We start from the raw sequence: 20,205 nt of genomic DNA on the forward strand, positions 1-20,205 counted from the left end.
CTTCTGCATCAACCTCGTTGAAGTTAATTTACCCCCATGAATTCATTATTCAACATCAATGGTTTAATAAACCCCTTATTGCTACCATGTGACTGTTTCCAAACACTACCACTAACTATACCCTTAAGTACAGGGGCTCCCAAGCTGGGTTATAAGAAACTTGGGAAAAGTCCTTTGCTGCTATTTTAATGCTGTTCAAATAAGGTTTGATAACACAAATATTCAGCAATATTCTACAATGTTATGCAAATCTTGTTCAGACTGAGACAAAGATTTTCCCAATTTCTCTAATGCTTATATGTTTGTGCCAGTTTCCGCCAATCTCTTGTAAACCTTAGCTCAATCTACACAGTCTAGCCAATGCTTGTACATTCTCTGCTTCCCAAATGTTTTCCAGCATTGATTTGTACAGAACTTCTCTAAATACTAACCAGCACCCTCCACCAGATGCCTCTTTTAATTGCCTGGCATTTTCGAACGGAACCTTTTCATTCTGCTTTTACCGCTTCCCTAACCACTTCTACTTTTCACTGCCTTTCTAGACATTTTCACTTCCACTGTGCTTCTTTGAGCGGCTATGCAATGGCCCTGTCTTCAACGAAGCAGCAACAGGATATCACACCAGTGAAAAAGATTAACTATGACAATGTTGCTAACTTTTCTAAGGTGTCAAAGGACAAGGCATTCGATGACGTTGGCTAAACTATGACAAATATATCCCCTCTTACACTTACGCAGAGGACTGGTTCCACTTTTTTTCTTCTTAATGGTGGTGCAGGAAATTTTAAGCAATGTCACTCTTGATGAAAGTGAGTGACATATATGGGGACACTATAAGGTGAGGCATTAGTTTGCCACATGAGGAAGCATAGTTGGCACTGTGTGCTGCCAGTGAGCTAGAGAGAGAAGACCGTAACTGCGCTTCTCACACTAGGTAGGACATGAAGTAGCCGACGAGCACGATGAAGCCAAAGGAGAGGGCCACAGAGAGGGCGGGCAGGACTTCGTAGCGTGTCAGGTGGTCCCGCAGTGCGTCCCCCATGAGCACGAGGCGGCGCAGGATACGACCCAGCAGGCCCCGGGCATGCTCGTCCACAAGCACACCCAGACGGGCATCGTGCGGGAGGGCCTCGGACGAGTGCAGCAGCCGCGATAGCGCGTTCTCCAGCTCCTGTTTGCTCTCATTCAGCTGTGCACAAACAACAAACAGTTTGTTGCATTGTGATGATTCTTGGCATCAGCCATATCTCAATCACACATCCCTGCCTCTGCTCTGTCTGCAGTCTTATCACTCCACATTAATTACAAGTCAAATGCACCCAGTATACAGCTATGTGTACACCGACTTGCAATAACCTGACCCTTAACCTCTTATAGCCTGAATTTTTTGGCCTAAAGAAAATTATTCAAATTTCAGTTAGAAGTACCTGAAGCCGAGATAAAGAATTATGGGGTTTTACATGCCAAAACCACTTTCTGATTATGAGGCACGCCGTAGTGGAGGACTCCGGAAATTTCGACCACCTGGGGTTCTTTAATGTGCACCTAAATCAAAGTACACGGGTGTTTTCGCATTTCGCCCCCATCGAAATGCGGCCGCCGTGGCCGAGATTCAATCCCGCGACCTCGTGCTCAGCAGCCCAACACCATAGCCACAGAGCTGAATCCGAGATAGACTATCCAAAATTACTCTCGCACCATTTGCTACCCTAGTATAAGATTCGTAAACTCGTTAAAAAAACTGAAATGGGAATCTAGCAGAAAACAATGCCTTCGTAGTATTCTCATGTTTTTGTACTGAACAAACTCTGACTTGGCAGGTGAGCTATCTCGCATCTTGCGGCTATCTGTAAAACAGTCAGTATTGCAGAAATGGCAACTTCAATAAAGGTACCTGAATGGATGTAGCCCTATGAGTTTCTTGAATGTTCACCCTCATTGTAAGCACTGTGCACAAAGCTTTGTTTTCTGAGTCACAAATGGCAACAAGCTGAAGCTTTTTTGTTAGATGACAACACATGATGTCGAAATCAGGGCTTCTCTCACTTAAGGGGGGACACGGGTTGTGGCGATCAAAAATCGCGAAAAAAACTCGATTTTTTTTCTTGCATTTTTGGAATGTACAGCTATTATTGCATCTATATTGTTAATTTCATACCGATAACATCAGTATTTTAGCCGCAGTGACGCCTTATAAGACATGTACTCGCTGAATTTCAGGCAGAACTTGCGCTAAAACGGCATATTTTCCGAAACGCGCGCCTGCTCTTCCATTTGTGCTAGCGCGGACATCTTGGTCTCATTTGAAAGAGGCGACTTTTCCCTTCAAATTCCCGCCAGAACGGGCCCCATTCAGCCATTGGCCACTTATAAAATGCGCGGCAAAGAAAGGTACTAGAACGCCCTCCTATTCGTCACTCGGTGCACGTGACTTGAGCTTGCCTCCCGATTGGCGGAACTGCATGGCCATCGTCTGCTCCGCGCTTGGAGCCGCGCACTCAGGTGCGCCATCTTGCCCCAGTGTCAACGCGATATCTGAAACGGAACGCAAATTTCGAACGCGGCACAAGTTTGGTGCGCAAAAAGTGGGACCGACACTCATCGAAAACTGCAAAAAACGCTTCTCAACACTGCAAAACGCTCAGGACGCCACAACCTCAGCGACCGATGCCGAAATCGTCGATGCAGCAACGGCAGGCCTAACGACCGCATCGGCTGCTGCGGATACTGTGACAAGTCCGCCTGTCGTTGACCCTTCGACCCAGCGCTCGCGTACGGCAAGATACAATCTACCGGCAACCCTCCAAGCGGGAGGAGGAGGAAGCCAAAGCAAAGCTATCGGAGTTGTCTTCCGCTCCAGCGACGGAGAGGAAACGCGAGTGTGGGTGACAGTACCGACGATGCACTTCGCCCGCCTGATGGGACTACGTTTACGATTGTGGATTTGAGTGCCGTGAAAACTTTATTAACATTTGCGAGCTGCAACATCTGCAGTGGTGCCTTATAAATCGTCCGAGACGAGCGGGAATACGGACTCGCTGTGAAGCTGCGTTTTATGTGCGCAAATTGCGGAGAGATTGCGTCGGTGTGGAGCTCGCCGCGCGTTCACAGTGCTGAACGAATGAAACCCTTTGCTGTGAACGTTTTGGCTACGCGTGCCATGCAGGCAACGGAGAACCGACAGACCGCGCTCAATGATGTTTGTCTTGTTGATGGGCATCAGCCGTCGGGCTCTTCACACGAAAACGTGCCAGAGCTACGTGAAGATGAAGTTGACGCCAGCGGCCGATCGCGCGGCGCGTAATCTGACGAGCGACTGCGCGCGGTCGGTTCGCGAACTTTACGCCGAACTGAACGTGGGTCATACTGGGAACATCGTTGTGTGCAAGGGCCTCAAAGGACATGATGAAAGAACTATGTCTAAATCCGAGCGAGCAAAGTCGCACCCTCATGGCCGAGAAAGATAGGCGTCAAATGACAGCATCAGCCAAGAAATGCAAAGCATCAGAAAATTTGCGCCAGTCCCTCAAAAAGCGGCACACCGGGGCTGGGAGTCAGCAGGACTGCATGCCTGGTGCCTACTGAGCTGTTACAGCTGTAAATTTGTAAATAAACTAGCGTTTTGCACGTTTTCTCACTTTTCTCAAAAAATGTTTTTGGGTCACTTCACTCGACTGTCGAAGTGATATCTCATGATCTAGAACAGCTAGAGCACTAATTCTTTCTTTAGCAGAAAGCCTAATTTACATATTACAAAGTCCTGAGAGCAGAATTTCAAATTTGTGCATATGTGTATTTCCATTATATGAATTTTCTTTGGGTGTGGTAGCCTTAGGTTAAGGAAAGAATTTTGATCACCTGCAGAATGGCTAATTAAAATTTCATTTGAAAACTTTTTGCAGCATTGCAGTTATTGCACATTATAGTATCTAGCTATGCAATAATATTCACTTTCTGCTGAGCAGTTTTTTTTCCATTGTCTCCGGAAACAATAGAGTGGCAGCACCGCCAATCTCCTGAACTAATGAACCTACAAGAAAGATTATTGCATTTTTGAAATCAGCACGAAAAACTAAGTAAGCTTGTATATTTTCATCAGATTTGGCCATAAGATGCAGGTAATAATCTCCACAACCCATGTCCCCCCTTAAATCGTTCTTTACCGCTAAAGATATGCTCGTTTTCGGTGCTTTTATGTTTTGTCTTATCTTACGACGTAGTAGTTGCAACGTATACTGCAATACATAAAATTATAGCCTGATCACTGGTGTCCTAAATGGATGTAAAGCAGTAATGACTGCTCCGATAGTTTTTTAATTCTTAAGTGAAACTTCAAAGAAGCGCCTTAAGGAATTTGAATGAAAGTAATAATTTGCTACTTTTAGTATAAGTGCCGAGAGTAAAAAAAAAAAAAAAGCTGAAGTATACAAAATATACACCTGGCTCCTAGTTTCCAACATTTGCAAGTAAGGTCAAGCAAAAATTTATTATGAAGATTTGTTGGCGTCAATACTAGTAATAGTGACGTCCATGCTATGTGGGAAAGCAGTAGCTTTGCAAATGTGAAAATGGGCAAGTTCCTTTTGTACAGGGAGCGTTTGTTTTTACTCATTGTAGCAGGCATCTAGTTCGCTTTTTACTGCATTCTTTGACTTGCGAAGCAATGGTTGTCAGATCAGGGAGCATGCAGAAGCTTCCTCGCACTTGATTATTGCGTCCGATCAGATTTTTCATGGAAGCAAGGTGGTTTAGCGTGTGCTCAAATGGTGCTGGAGTCTCCACATGCTTTGTTAAGTTCCTGTACAGTGCTGTGCAGTAATGTGGAAGGTTGCACAATATTGTGCAGTAATTAATAAAGGTACTTGCATAGGCAGAGTTCAAAGTGCAAGAGATTAGACTGCTAAGTCAAGCTTTGGTTAAAGGTTGGTCTAAAGTCAATTGCATGCTGTTGTGCGAGTGAAAAATCCACACGAAAGGAAGGACTGCTTATAATAATTTGTGCATGCTCTGTTGAAACACTGACGGAGAAAAGCAACCACAGTGGGAAAATGAAGTTGCACTTGATATTAGTCCAACACAATTATCAAAATAACACACGCTCATGAGTCTCAACCATTCTTTAAGACATCATTAAGACAATCTAGGAGTTGGATCCGAAAATTAGACAACCGAACAGAAGCTTCTGTGTCTTCACTGTTAATGTCATTTAGGAATGTATGTTGCTGAGTCAACCAAAGTGCAAATTTTGCACCTTTTCATTGAAGAAGTGCAAGGAACACTGGAGGCTAGTTTCGAAGATGCCTCCAGTCAATGTTTTATATTTCCAGACTACCAGTCTGCCAGAAATGGCCAAATCTGACAAATAGTTAAAGCTCAGTCATGATTTCAGACGGTGCATGGCATTGTTGGTTGAAGAATTCCAAGAGAAATGTTCACTGCTGCACAGAAAAATTGGAGATCAATTTGATCGATTTCTATAGGCGTGATAATGGAAGAGTTAAATGTTGGATTTGGGTTTACGAGCTCAGATTCGGTATGCCGCGGTACAAGCTAGAAGGGGTTAAGTGCTCTGCCTCAGCTGTTGGAAAACACACATTAGAAAGTTTCACGAGCTATTAACTATCTTGTACTTCAAGTTTCTATTAGCCTGACACTTACTAGGAGGCTTACTACAACATTGTGATAAGCTTCTTACAAACAACTAAAGGAAAGTGGTGTTATGGTGGTGACAGTAAACACATAGGAAGGTCGAGAAATGAAGGATGACGTTTTTGCTGGGTTGTCAAATGAGCATCTGTTATTAAAACACAACCAATCATGCTAGTGTGTACTGTTCTATCAAATGTGAACAATACTACTGGCATGTTAACTAAATTTGGAGGAAAGACTGGATAGTCTGTGCTCACTACACCACACCCCAATCTCAATCATACATTTGTGTTTGAATTTATTTCACCACAATCATTCCCACTGATTAGACGTACACACAAAGAGAAAAAGAAACAAATGCGGTGAGTAAGGCTGAAGAAAGATGCGATTCAAAAGCAACTTGACTGGCAGATTTCCTTTTCACTCCCCCCCCTTTCTTTTTTACTCATTATGAGCGAGAAAGCATAAATGGAAGATGTATATAGGAGGACCAACACTTATGACTACACAAAAACTCCAAGGAAGCTTTATTTCCAGAGCCACAACCATGTCTCACGCCAAGGTACATTGAAGGTAAGCCAAGCCTTCCATATCCCAGCATTCTCATGGAGTACCAGATCTTTTAAAATATTTGCATAAATGTTAACACATATTGTGGTCAAATGTTTTGTCTGATCTTCTCCTTTTCTTGACAATGACCACATTTTCTAGTTAATGCCCAAGTGAAAAAAATCAGAGCACATGCGTAAGGATGGCGTGAGGAGGCTTGCTACATTAGTCCCAAACAACTTGACATGTTTTCAACGCAGTTCTACTACTTTTAATATTTCCAAGATTTATTAAAAAATTTGCAGTTTTGCTTAATGTTTATAGCAGTGAGAGTGATAGCTTACTTCAGAACCTCACTTACTGCCTGCTGAACATTTGGCTGAGTGAAACACTGCCAAAGGACAACTGGTGACCTCCAGAGTGCACAGTTGGACATGTGGCATGCTGTCTTCTCTAGCCAACAGTGAAAAATGCCTCCACATCTTTATGCAATTCACTTGTAGCAGCTGGCATGGCTCAGCCCTAAAGTTCCAGATTGTGAAATAAGTGTTATGCAGTAAAATGTCCCTTGCCGTCTATTACTTTATTGTTAGAAAAAAGAAAAAAATGTATTTTCTTGCTAGAAGCTTTGCTTCATACAGCAGGAACAAGACTGAAAGAAATACCGAGGTACCCCAACTGTGTGCCTGCTCCAACTTCCAAGTTACAGCTCGCAGTACTATATGTTTTCCGCTGTGACCATCAACTTACAGGTTGATGGTCACAGCAGAAAACATATAGCACAGCAAAACCTCATTAAACCGTATCTGCTTAAACAGTAGTTTCATTTTAAATGTAGTAATGTCAAATCCGCAACTCGGCAGCCATTGTACATCATGCATTTTCTATCCGCATAAACCATACCAGCTTATTGTATACGTATTAGTTAACACGTAGCGCTTCCATTTTTTGTCGCGAAATCACGGCGGTACGACGGCCTGGCAGAACAACGAGCCTCAGAGATCGGAACAGCCCCCAAGTGCAAATGCAAAGGGCGCTTGGAAGGATGAAGCCACATAAACATCAACATCATTTCAGCACTGTGCCAGAGTCGGAGAGCGTTGTGGCCTGCGTTGTGACCTCATGCAAGCTAGGACAAAAACCGGGTGCTCAGCATAGAAGAGAAATTGGACATCGTTCGTGCTATCAAATGTGGCACGAAGAAGTCGGTGCTTGCACACGAGAGGGATCTACCATTGACTACGGTGTGTGGCATTTAGAATGCGAAAGAAAAGTTGCTCGGCAGTGCTGCTGCGACCACGAAAATACGTCAGCTACCAGGTTTGATTTTTCGAGGTTTGACTTTTCGCCATCGTTGCCTCTGATATTGCTGAAGTGTGGCCTAACAATAGTGATGAGGACGACACAGCAAGCGAAAGTATGGGGGATTCAGGCCCGACAGTGGCAGATGCTGTGCATTACGTTAGCCTCATGTGGGCATTTGCCGAGAAGAGGGGGCTGGTGGAAAAACTGGCTCGTAGCAAGTTTGAGGCTGCCGTCGTCACTGCTAGCCCACCGCGGCATCAAACGAAAATAACAGATTTTTGTCGCGCAAAGTGAATAAATACTGCATGTTTCCTGCCCTTTCATCGCACTCTCTCGTAGTTCCATTTCTGACAGGTAAGTGGGCAATCTTAAGCTATTTTGTTTAAGCAGTACTACCGTTTAGTACATACTTTTTTCGAGCTCCAGTCAACTACAGTTCATCAAGGTTTCACTGTACTCTGAGCTGTGAGCTTCACAGCAAAGTTCTGCAATGTTACCAGAAAGAGGTAAATGCAATAAAGTCATAAAACTACGTGTTCAGTCTCTAGTGGGAGCACTGGAAGATGCCTTTGTCAATGCCTTGATGTGCGACAAGCTTTAATTAGTATTGATATGATTGGTGGTAAACAAACAAGGCACACATGCTGCAACTTGAATGCATTTTTGCACATTTCTAATTTTGGATTGTACAAAACAATGGTGATATTTAACCTAAACGGGACATTTTACAACCACTATGTGCACTATTGAGATGCTCTGGGAGGACACTATCTACCATGCAATTGTGTAATCATACAGTAAATTTAGAGCTGGATATGTCACTCTCTCATGAGTGAGCAAACAAGGTGTCTAATTTCTTATTTATATCTACTATGCAAGTTCCTTTTTAGCTCCTTAACATCAACAGGAATTTCTTTAATCTCCTTTGCAATATGTATCAATTTGTAACAAGAATTTGTTTCAACATCCACTTTGAAGAATAAAAATTCATGAGAAAAAGAAAAGAGGTCGCATGCAAAAAGCAAGATGGTTTTTGACTGCAGTCATGCCTTTTGCGATGTCGATTCATATAGTTAATATTAAAGAAGTTTTGGTTCCAAAAACATGTTTTTAAAATTTTCAGAAAGCTAAGAAATTTGCTGTCTAAAGAAATTGTAATGCATGCTAATGGACTGTAATAACCTCCTTGTTCAATACTGAACAACAGTCAGCAAACACTGTTGCGTCTTTTTACCCTGTTAGCCAAATGGTGACTATATGATGCTTAAAGTGGGCCCCTCAAGAGGTTTGGACTTGGCAAGCAAATAAGCCTGTGTACATCTAGCAGCCATGATAATCTGTGCAAACTATTACAGCTGTGGATCCCATAAAAACTGTGAGAATTTCAGACACAAGGCCATTCATGCTTCATCTGGGCACACTCAATGTCATCTTTGCTTGTGCTTTTGAAGGCTGATGTCATCGAGGGGAAGACACCACACTGGACCCTTTGAAACAGCCCCATGTCTATTTTCGTACGCTACAGAAATTTCCTCCTCAGTTGTCATGGCATAGATTCCCAAGCACGTGAAACGGGTAGATGGCTGCTTCCTCCACACACTTGCAGGGCAGTGGCTTGCCATCACAGCAATAATAGCTTAATTTGAACTTGAAAGAATGTTAATGAGAGAATGTACCTTTCTGCCATGGTAGAGCTATCTGCATGCAGTGCATAAGGAAACAGCACACTGCATTTATTTTCTCAATTGATGACTGGCTGTGCCACTGTGATAACAGAGCTTTAGAACACTGGCAATGGCAGAGGAGAGAGAAGGAAGAAAAAATGCTCATGGACACTGGTTAAGAGGGGACATGGCGGTTTCTTAATTTATTTATTAAGAAAATTCAACCTAAATGCAATTACGTTTTTTGTGGCTCAAGTAATTAATGAGATAATTTATGTTCATTAGCATTATTTGGTGAACCAATAGATAATGATATACTGGCCAGAAAGTTATATTTATTGTACGAGTGGAAAGCAGAATGTATAAGAATTGCATTGCTGTAATCAGTTTTCCAATCAGACAACCAATAGCAATTTAGCAGCTCACTGAAGTTCAGTGTTTACAGCACAGCTACTAATGAAAAAAAAGACAAATAAGAATATGCTTGCAGCACTTCAAGCTTTATTCATTCAGCTGCGTGTAGCAAGAAAAATTACATCTGTAGCTGTTCTACAGATTGAGATATTGTTGCTCTGAACGTGCAGGGTGAGTAAAAAGCTTGTTTTGAGAAAATCAAGAAAAACAAAAACAGCTCAATTTATTAAAAAATATTGTCAAATCTTTACACGTTACCAGCTGTAACTGGTTAGTATCCCCCTGGCACATAGTCAGTGTGAGAATTGTTGCCTATGTGGCGTTTTTTGAGGGCTTGATGCATGTTTTCAGCTGATGCACGCTTTCGAGCTGAAGCTTTCAATCGCCGCTGATCTTTTTCAGCCATGCGATCACTGCATAATGAGCTGGAATTGAGGCTCAGCTCTTGCAATATAGACGTAGACGCTTTGACGTTCCCTGCATTAAACTTTAGCACTGCCTCTGCCACAGCTGCCTGTATGGTGAACAGAGAGGCATGGCGATCCTTCGGTGCAAGAGACCAGATAAACGAGTGGAGGCTTTCGTTGCTGTTTTGGGTCTTTCCCCTCTGGCACCTCTCAAGCAACTTCTTGTCACTCAAACGCTCATAAATGGGCAGCAAGGCCTGGCAAACATGAGGCGGCAGGTTGTGAGGATGTTTTGGTGCTGGCTCGCCCCTAGCCTCTGCGGCATTTTGACGGCACCACGAGTTGGGGCCTGTTGGACAAAAAGTGTGGTTTGATTCAGTCAGTGGAGGTGATATGATAGTAAGTCGGCATCACTGCCTTGTGCATGGCGTCCACGTCTCCCTTGTGCGTTTTTAGCGCCCATCCGTAATATGAGCTTATTGTCTTGTAATAAGGTCTGCTGTGAGCCGACCCTTTCCACAGAAGCTCTGATGGCCAGAAGCTTTGTTTTTCGAAACAATGTTGTGCAATGTCGTACCTATGCGTTTCTGGATGTGGTTTACGCAGTCCTCCTTGTCTATTTTCAAACAACCGTAAACATTTTCCTCTTCCAGTGCAAGATAGGTACGGCTATCCTCATCACTCAATATAGTGGTATAACAGAGGTTGTGCCGTTCTAGGGACCTCTTGAACAGAATGAGGGTAGCCTCCACTTCCATTTCTCCCGATTTTTTCTCAGTGTCCCTCTGACACTGGTGATTCTTCTCCCAATTTCCAAAACCAGGGTCATCTTCATTTGGGCCCGTCTCGTATCCCACACAGAAATTACTCAATACAACGTAATCTAAACAAAGACCCGTAAACGGTTCAATCAAGGCGCCGACGCCGATGTGAGAGGTGTGTCCGCGGGTCATCCACGACCCATCATACGACACCGTGATGCTCCCGGGGTTGTCGAGACACAATTAATTGTAAAGTTCGCGAACAGAACGCACACACTCACTTCCTACGTTTCGGGCAGCATGATCGGCGGCGGGAGTCAGCTTTTCCTTCACGTAGTGTTGCCACGTCTTCGTGTGAAGTGTGCGACGGCTAATGTTCATAGTGGAAAACACATACTTGAGGGCTGTTTGCCGGTTTCCCGTTGCTTGCATTGAGCGAGCAGCGAGAACGTTCACAGCGAACGGGTTTGATTTCTGTTCACCGCGGATGCGCGGCGAGCTCCACGTCGACGTCACATCACCACAGTTCCTGCACATAAGAATCAACTTGACAGAGAGTCCGTATTCGTGCTCACCTCTGACGATTTTCATATCTCCGCCATTGCATACCCTGCACATCATTCGCGCAAGCAGAATGTTCACCGCATCTAAACTTACTATAGTAAACACAGTCCCACCAAGTGGTTCAACGGGTTCAGTGGCCGCATTGGTGTTATCAATCAGAAGATCTCGCTTCCTTTCCGTCGCAGGAGTGGACAACAGCCGCTGGAGCTTTTTTGGGGTTCCTTTTTTGCCCGCTTCCAATTCTGCGGGCTTCAGGAACTTCGTATCACGTATCACAACAAACGTGACCTTCGGCACCTTCGCACGGCGATGGGCTTGTTAGGCCTAGGCCTACATCGGCGGCGTCAGCAGACGTGGGTGCAGAGGGGGCCGCGATGGCTTCGACGTCCGGATCTGTCGCGCTACGCTTCTTGAAGTTGTCAATAAGCGCACGTTGCACCTTTTTTGCACCAAACTTATTTCTCTTATGAAATTTTTTATCGGCCATCGCATAGTACGGTGTCACTTCACTCGCAATGACTCGATGCTCGGACAATAGGGCGCACAGCTGACCGCGCATATGAGCGTGATGCAGACGACGAGAAAGGAATCCTGCCAATCATATGCCAAGCACAGGTTACATGCACTAAACAACCAATAAGGGGCCGTGCTGGGACTCTCTTTTGGCGCGGAAATTTCCCGAAGCCAATGGCAGCATGGAGCCGGAGTCAGCGCGAATTTTAAGAAGAAAGATCGCTCCTTCAAATGACACCAAGATATCCACGCTATGATGCGTGAAACAGCAGCTGCGCTTCGCGAAAAAGGTACCATTTTTGCAATAACATTGGTTGAAATTCTGCAGGTATTGACAAAATAAAGTGATTTTGTGGCTAAAATATTGATTCAAGAGTCGAGAAACTTTGTGTAGTTACGGAACAATAGCTGCAGATTTCATAAATTCAATTTTCCAGAAGTCGACTTTTTGGCAATTTTTGTTGTCCTAAAGAGCCATGTCCCCCCTTAAAGCAATGGGTCAGAATTCCTGCTTCATGCAAGACTTACATGACCATCTCACAACACTGCCTCAATGCAATCAATCAGTGAATCAATACTCTATTTCCCTTTCAACAGGACGAGGCGGGACTAAACACATGCTGTCTGTGGCTTTAGTGTTATTCAATTGCTTAAAAAAAATGCCAGAATATTTTTTTTAAGCAATTGAATAACACTGAAGCCACAGACAGCATCTGTCAACTGCCAGTGCATAAAAATTTCAGACAAGGTGGGATGAGGGCTTTTTAATACGTAATTGTGCCAGGAATCCAGAATGATAGTGTTTACAAAAATTTTAAAAAGCGAGCTTTTCTAAGCTGCACCCACGACCACAGCCAAAAGCTCACCTTCTGGGGCTCGTCAAGCCACGGTGCCTCAATCCATTGATACTGAACTAAGTTGTGGTCTTTCCTCCACAAGATAACCATATGAAGGACAGGGTCTTCAGGTGAATCCTCACCCGAGCTCAGGGTGTTCACAAACTCCTTCTGTTTTTCCTTGTACACAAACATAAACCTGCGCACCAGAAGTGAAGTAAAAAGAAACAGCAGCATTGTCACCTTGATCAGTCATAGGATGACTATTTACTTTTACTTAATATATACTGCATTTTTGTACTCTTAACACACAACAAAAATTCTGGAAACAAGTGCAACGTGGATTACACATTAATTTTGCTTTCACGTGTGGCTTCTCTGCAATGGTTACACTTATAGTTGTGAAGCAGCACTACACTATAAGTGTAACTAGTGACAGCTAACGTACAAAATGCAATATACAGCTCAGATAACTTATAACGTAACCACATACAGTAAAACCTCGTTAAACCGTACCCGCTTAAACAGTAGTTTCGTTTTAAAAGTAGTAAAGTCAAATCCCCGACTCAGCGGCCATTGAACATAATGTGTTTTGTATCCGCATAAACCGTACCAGCTTATTGCGTATGGATCGGTTAAAACGTAGCGTTTCAACTTTTCGTAGCGCAAACACGGCGGTGCGCCGTCTCCATCGGGCGGCCCGGCAGAACAACAAGCCTCAGAGATCGGAACGGCCTCCAAGCGCCCTGTGCGTTTGCGCGTGAAGCCACATCAACATCAACATCATTTCGACGCCGTGCCAGAGAGCGTTATGGCGTCATGCAAGCGAGGACTCGCGTCGTTCTGAAGCTCGGATAAAAAAGACACCGGGTGCTTAGCATAGAAGAAAAATTAGACATCGTCCGTGCTATCGAACGTGACACGAAGAAGTCGGCGCCAGCAAGCAACAGGGATCTGCGTTTGACTGCAGTGTGTGGCATTTGGAATGCGAAGAAGTTGCTCGGCAGCGCTGCTGCGACCGCGAAGACATGTCGGCTACGAGGTTCGACTTTTCGCCATTGTTGCCTGTGTTGTTGCCGAAGTGTCGACAAGCGACACTGATGAGGACGACACGGAAAGCGACAGCACGGGCGATTCAGGCCCGACAGTGGCATAAGCTACGCGTTACATCAGCCTCATGAATGCAATCGTCGCGACAGAACAGGGGCGCAATAACGTAACTCTATTCCAAATGAAAAGTATTCCGAACTCCGGCACCCGGCAATGAAAAAGGCACCCCCGGGACTTCTGCAGCACTACTGCGCGTGTGCACGGACAATACGTAACGTCAACGAGGACTCTGCCATGCGAGTGTTTGCCGAGAAGAGGGGGCTGGCTGAAAAGCTGGCACGTAGCTTCAGTAAGTTTGAGGCCGCTGTCGTCGTCGTGCTAGGCCGCCGCGGCATCAAACGAAAATAACACTTTTGTCGTGCGAAGTGAATAAATCCTGCATGTTTCTTTCCCCTTTCATCGCACTCTCTCTGAGTTCCGTTTTCGACAGGTAAGTGGGCGATCTCATGCTATTCGGTTAAACAGTACTACCATTTAGTACGTACTTTTTCCGAGCTCCGGCCAACTACGGTTTAACGAGGTTTCACTGTATAGTGCAAGACCGGATATAATGCAGTCATTCCTGACTCCCATTTATTTTTCCATCGAACTCTATGTATACGCATACAACTTATAGTTTAGCAGTGCGAGATGAAATACCGGTTATAATGTGGGTGCCGGAAAATCCCACAGACAAGCGAGGCAGTGAGCATGCTCCTTAATGAGGTGCATCAGCTGAGGGGAGAGCAATGACAGCAATACGGAGTAAGATGAGGAGATGCAAAGCAAGTGAACAAACAAGGAACAGAGGAAAAAAAATGCGGTGGCAGCGTTCTGGCTCACAGGCGTGCAGGGCTTGCCTAAGCAATGGAGAAGCCTTTCGCTCTGGCCACTTGTCAGCAGCATGGTGTTCGCATCAAACAAGTGCACATTTCCGCTCTTTGGCTCTTCAGTTTGTGTGCAGAAAGTTGCCGACTGATATTTCTGGCCACAGATAAGCTCTTGAAAATTTCTGAATTATTAAGCAGGCGGGAAAAAAGTATTTCAACGGCAAAACCAATTTGTTGTTTTTTACAACTCCAGCCCCGCTGGAAAATCGAATAAGGCAGCCAATGTGCTTTACACCCACCTATCGCGATGCGTGTTGTCACGAAGTACAGATATTGCATGTGCAACCTTGACTCCATGACACTGTCAGTTAACACTGTGTTGTGCAAATTTATCAGCTCAGAATGTTGCCCACACGTGTGTTTTTGCCATTCCTACCAGTACACGCACATACAAAATGTTCCTATACATGTTTGTGGTAGTTGCCACCTGACCACCTGCAAACCCTGCTTCACACATGCTGGTGTCAGTTCAGCCGGTGCACGGGATCTTGCGCCAGATCTCCCTGTATTCGTGTACAGGTACGAACACATCCTATATCAAGGGCGAATATTTAGCGACGGCATGCCACCCGACATCCCCACCAGCTAGGCCTAACCAGCATTCTGTCATCAGGAGTTGGCAGCCAAGGTTGCGGTTTGGCACAGTCAACGAAATGCTCTGCAGTGGCTAAAGCACTTGGAAAACGGAGGAACCACCTCGCCAATGAAAGTGAGGACACATCCCGGTCGTATGCTTTAATTCCCAGATACATGCAGCTGCTTGGTCTACATATTTTGCACGTGCACAGCTTTTAAAAAATGTTTTGATTATACAGTCAAATGTCATTAATTCAAACACGCTAAATTTGAACATTCGGTTTATTCAAACTGACGCTGTTATTTCGTCAAAGCTATGTGTACCCTAATGGGCGAAAACGCCCGGTAATTGGAGCGCACAAGCATTTGCGAAGGTTAAGTCGAACATAACGTGCTCCGACAATGCTCTCTGTAGTGTACCAAGCCACACGGTGGCGCCTCTGACTAGCATTCCTCTGACCCCACCCTAGAGGAAAAGCTTGGGAGAAATATCTGAAATGCCGCGCGTGATGAAAAAAAAAAAAAGCCATGGCAGAAATTTGTGTGCAAGCGTGTGCAGGCACGCATCATCGATTACTTCTGTTCGTGACGGGTCAGTGACTTCTGTTAGTGTCGTGGCACAGCCGTGTAACACATAGATCAATGTATAAGAAAGCCTGAAATTTCGGATGCAAAAAACCTTTGCCGTCCGACTTTCCAGCCTTTTTGCCATGACTGCAGGTCCTAAACAGCATCAATCGAAGCCGACACCGCCATTTTAATTATTGCGCCACCTTGAGCCAGCGCTCTTGCACCCAGATCCACTAGCAGCTGTAGCTACACCACGGTAATACTAGGCCTAGCTACTTCGACGTTTGCTACCAAGCTTCTTGCTGTAAGGTGCCATGTTTTTCATTGAAACAATTCGCCCCTGTTAGCAATGGCGCTGACTCCACCTTTGTAATCCTCCCCAATGTCTTCTGAGAGCGGAAAGCTTGGCACATTGAATAATGCCGGTTCCCGAAAGTCAACTTCGTCCCAATACAGCACTTATACGCGGTGAAGCATACCACAAGTTCGAAGGGGCAATTGTCACGGGACACGTTTTCTTTTTATAATACACATGTGCACCCACCGCCTCCTGTCACAGTACGAGCACCTATACACCTAATAGCTGACTGCAATATGTAAATATGTGTGAATAAATCTTCTGGAATTTCCTACTCATCTGTTAGCTCAGTGCACATGCACCACTGCAGGTAAGTCCTCCATTCAATTAGCTTCCTTTACTTCAAACTTCTTTTAATTTGAACAAAGTTTCGGGCCACTTCGAGTTTGAATTATTGTGATTTGACTGTAGTGCAGTACCACTTACAGTGCGGAAATTCACAACTCCAGCGACTTACGTTATAAGTGGTCTATGCTGTAGTTTCTGCAGCTTTGGCTTAAGCTGACTATTGTGCTGGGTTTTAACAAATATTTGATCCCTATTATATAAAATTATTTGCTCCGATTGTAGATGCAAACTTTCCAGAATTCTCTTTTCTGAAGATTACAAGTGAGTGTTTGGTTGGGTTAAACATGTACTGTATACAGGTCTGGATTACACAGTCGAACTCACTTGTAACAATAATCAAGTGGCAAGGTAATCCAATTGTTATAAGGGATAATTGTTGCAACTGGGTTACACGAGAAAAGCTGAGGGGACAAACATTTAAATTAAGCAGAAAGAAGTACAGTTGAACTTACTTATATAGCATTATAAGTTTTAACAATACTCGCATGTAGCAATGAGCATCCAATGCACAGTCAACTTTTGCATGTGTTCTATAGTAAAATAATCTGCTTACTACAATATTCCCATTCCACGTTATGGGCTATAACAATTAAATCTGGCCAATGAGTGTCTGCACCGGAAAAAAAAGTAACGGGGTGCAATATCTAGGAAAAGAAAAAAAAGAACTAAACCTGCTTCACCACACCCACTTTCGTGCGGTGCACCCCACACAGCATGCATTCATCGCCTCTTTCGTCTCTCTTCCATGCCATGTCTGCGTGAGAGTGGGAAGGGAGCCAGGAGAGGGGCATGAGGCCGGTGATGCGATGCGACGACGACATGCCGTGCAGAGTGTGCGGCACAAAGGCTGCTGTGGCAAAATGACATGTGAGCCTGCGGCGAGCGTCACGACATGTTCCTGTGGTGAGCGTCGACTTGACATCGGCATAACAGAGCAAACAAGAACAGCGAAAGATGAAAGCGAAGCTGAGCGCAGTAGAGAATGAAAGATGTGAGGAGGAAAGCAAAGAGCAAGGTGCAGCGCAACCAGGCGGCAGAAGGCGGAGGAGAGTATGGCAAAAAGGGGTGAGGAGAAAAGCGGACTGCCGGCATGACCAGGCATGTGGCCAGCATGAAAACAAAGCACTGGCATAGGCTTTGGAACTACTGCGCATGCGCTACTTCGCTTCCGGCTCCACCGCCACAAGAGAATGTGCTCCGCGCGAGCCACGCATTCCCGCGTTCACGCTTTCTTTCTGAACAATGAGCAACGCAACCGGTGAAAGTGCTTCATCTGCCACTGCTGCTAAACGAGCTGCCCAAGCAGAGGCTCAGTGTCGCCGCCAAGAGCACCTTGTCCTTCAGAATCAAATTCTTTGCCATAATATATCACGAGTACAAAACACATGACAGCTGTGCTCGAAATTCGCATTAGGGAGTATTGTAATCATTGGCAAATTTTTTTCTCAAGGATTTCACTTATTGTCTTTTCCGCGCCCGCACCCAGCAGCCAGATTTAATTGTTATAACTGATAACATGGCATGGAAGCATTGTAGTAAGTGGTTTATTTTACCATGGAACACATACAGAAAGTTGACTGGGCATTGGTTGCTCATTGTTATGTCTAATAAATCATTAAAGGAACTATCATTATAAGTGGGTTCAACTGTACATGGGGAAATACAGCATCATATTTACAGGATTATGTGGGCCAGTTAGTCTTGCCAGACACATTAACGAAAAATTGTATTTTGAGCCTTGCATATTCATGCTCCATAAAACATCATACTACACACCCTTGCTACAGCACACTGTACATTTGCTGAAAGCAGCTTGCATGGCAAAAAAGTCCTTGTCTTTAAGAGCTGTGTGTCTCTTTTGCAGCTTTGTAAACAACAGCTAGAAGAAAAAAAAAGTAACCTTACCTGACACGCTCAACTGGAAAGCCCTTTTGTTGAATGTAGTCTCTTAGCTGTGCTCGGTTTGGATCATGCAAAGCTGTGTTGCCTGTAATGAGTACAACACAGAGGCGACGACGTGTACGAATTGCTTCAGGTGGGCAAAGCTCATCGAAAAGAACCTGTGATGAGACTCGTGGCAAAATCAGAAACCTGTAGAATGAGAGAAATCAGAACAAAGAGCAAATCAGTCAGGCTATGAACAGGACATTTTAAGGTAGAATCCTACAAACAAGAAAAAAACAAGCTACAAACAGAACATTTTAAGGTAGAATCCTACAAACAAGAATAAAATGAGCCCAGCTCTAATTATCCGATTCTTCTACTGTAACAGAGCAGCAGAATGCCTTGTAATTATCCCATTGTTTTTCTGTGCAAATACAGACAGTTTTTTATGTGGTGAGAGCTTTATGAAGGCAAAAATGTAGGACAATGCCAAGCGCCATGAAGTTGCATGTTCAGTGCACGAACTCCGCTGTAGGCTTGCAATGCAATGGGTCAACAATAACTCCCTCTGAATATGAATGGCAATGTCTATGGTAACTAATACATATAGTGGTCACTGCTGAGAACCCAATGTCTCATTTTCCATTGGAAACTCCGTCAAGCATTCTAACTCTGATACTGTGCCAACCACAGTTTACAGAGTGTGAATACTGCCTCCTAATATATGTCAACTTTTTGCAAGCAACTGTAACAAAAGCATTAACCCTTTCTGGCCTGAATTTGTTTTTGAAGTAGCAAATTTATATTCTGTGCAATTGAACATTAGAAAAATGAGAACAGCATTTCCTAATCATTTTCTTTTTGATGATACCGTATTTACTCGCATAATGATCGCACTCGCGTAATGATCGCACCCCTAAATATTGTCGTCAAAATTCGATTTTTTTTATGTCCCGTGTAATGATCGCACCTCGAACTTGCCGCAGCGATATGTCGTGTGCTAAGTCTAGCTAATAATGATCGCACTTACCATCTGTCGAATGCTACGCGAACGACTCTTCAAGACAAGCCAAGCGGCCTGCACGCACCAAACATTCTTAAGTAGATGCCTGATTTCATTACTTTCATCACTTTCCGCACTTCCATGACAAAAAGAGGTACAACCAAGCTTGCCTTTATTATGGGTTGGCTTTATAATGGTTGATGTCAACAAAAACAATAAAGGCGCATTTCGATTCTTTTCATCTGCACTCGTGAGCACGCAACAAATCGCGCGCGGCAATGATAGCAGCCACGTTTACACTGATACGTTGAAAGTGTACCCTATTCATACGCCGACGCTTGCAACACAGCTAAGATATTCGCCCACCCTTAGCGGAAACGTGTCGTATTAGGATAGTAGTGAAGACAGATGCCGCAGTTTCCGCAGCACGTCGGCCATGCATTTCTATGTCACTGGCAGCTAAGTGCGCCCACCTGTTTCTGTCCCCTCAAAGTGGACATGGCTACGTTATTGCCGCAAACTTGCCGATATTAACAATATTATTTCATCACTGATACGGAAGAAACTGTTTCAATGCACGTAATGTACTCGCGAGAAGAAAAAAAAATCGCATTCGGCGCGTTCCGCCGGCCGCCATTTTTGTTTTGGTGTCCCGCACCCGCATCCCGCAGCAAATGCTGGACGAAAAAAATTTTTTTTTTCGCGGGAAATTTAACCCGCGTAATGATCGCACCCCTGAATTTGCGTCAATTTTTCTGACAAAAAAGTGCGATCATTATGCGAGTGAATACGGTATATGAGAGCCACCTGTCACAAATTCCGTAT

General features: G+C 44.3%; 1 protein-coding gene across 2 annotated transcripts in view; it reads right to left on the minus strand.

The window, feature by feature from the left end:
* The window catches only part of l(3)80Fg (dnaJ homolog subfamily C member 16 l(3)80Fg), a 74,729-nt gene that overhangs the window by 40,512 nt on the left and 14,012 nt on the right, over positions 1–20,205 (minus strand). For both annotated transcript variants that reach the window (XM_055065599.1, XM_050169688.2), the window contains 3 exons: positions 18,399–18,584; positions 12,693–12,861; positions 930–1,189 (listed from right to left, as the gene is read on the minus strand). In XM_055065599.1, the coding sequence (XP_054921574.1) occupies positions 930–1,189; positions 12,693–12,861; positions 18,399–18,584 (615 nt within the window). The remainder of the gene's footprint in view (positions 1–929; positions 1,190–12,692; positions 12,862–18,398; positions 18,585–20,205) is intronic.

This window comes from Dermacentor andersoni, chromosome 3, assembly GCF_023375885.2.
Source record: "Dermacentor andersoni chromosome 3, qqDerAnde1_hic_scaffold, whole genome shotgun sequence".
Lineage (NCBI taxonomy): Eukaryota > Metazoa > Arthropoda > Arachnida > Ixodida > Ixodidae > Dermacentor > Dermacentor andersoni.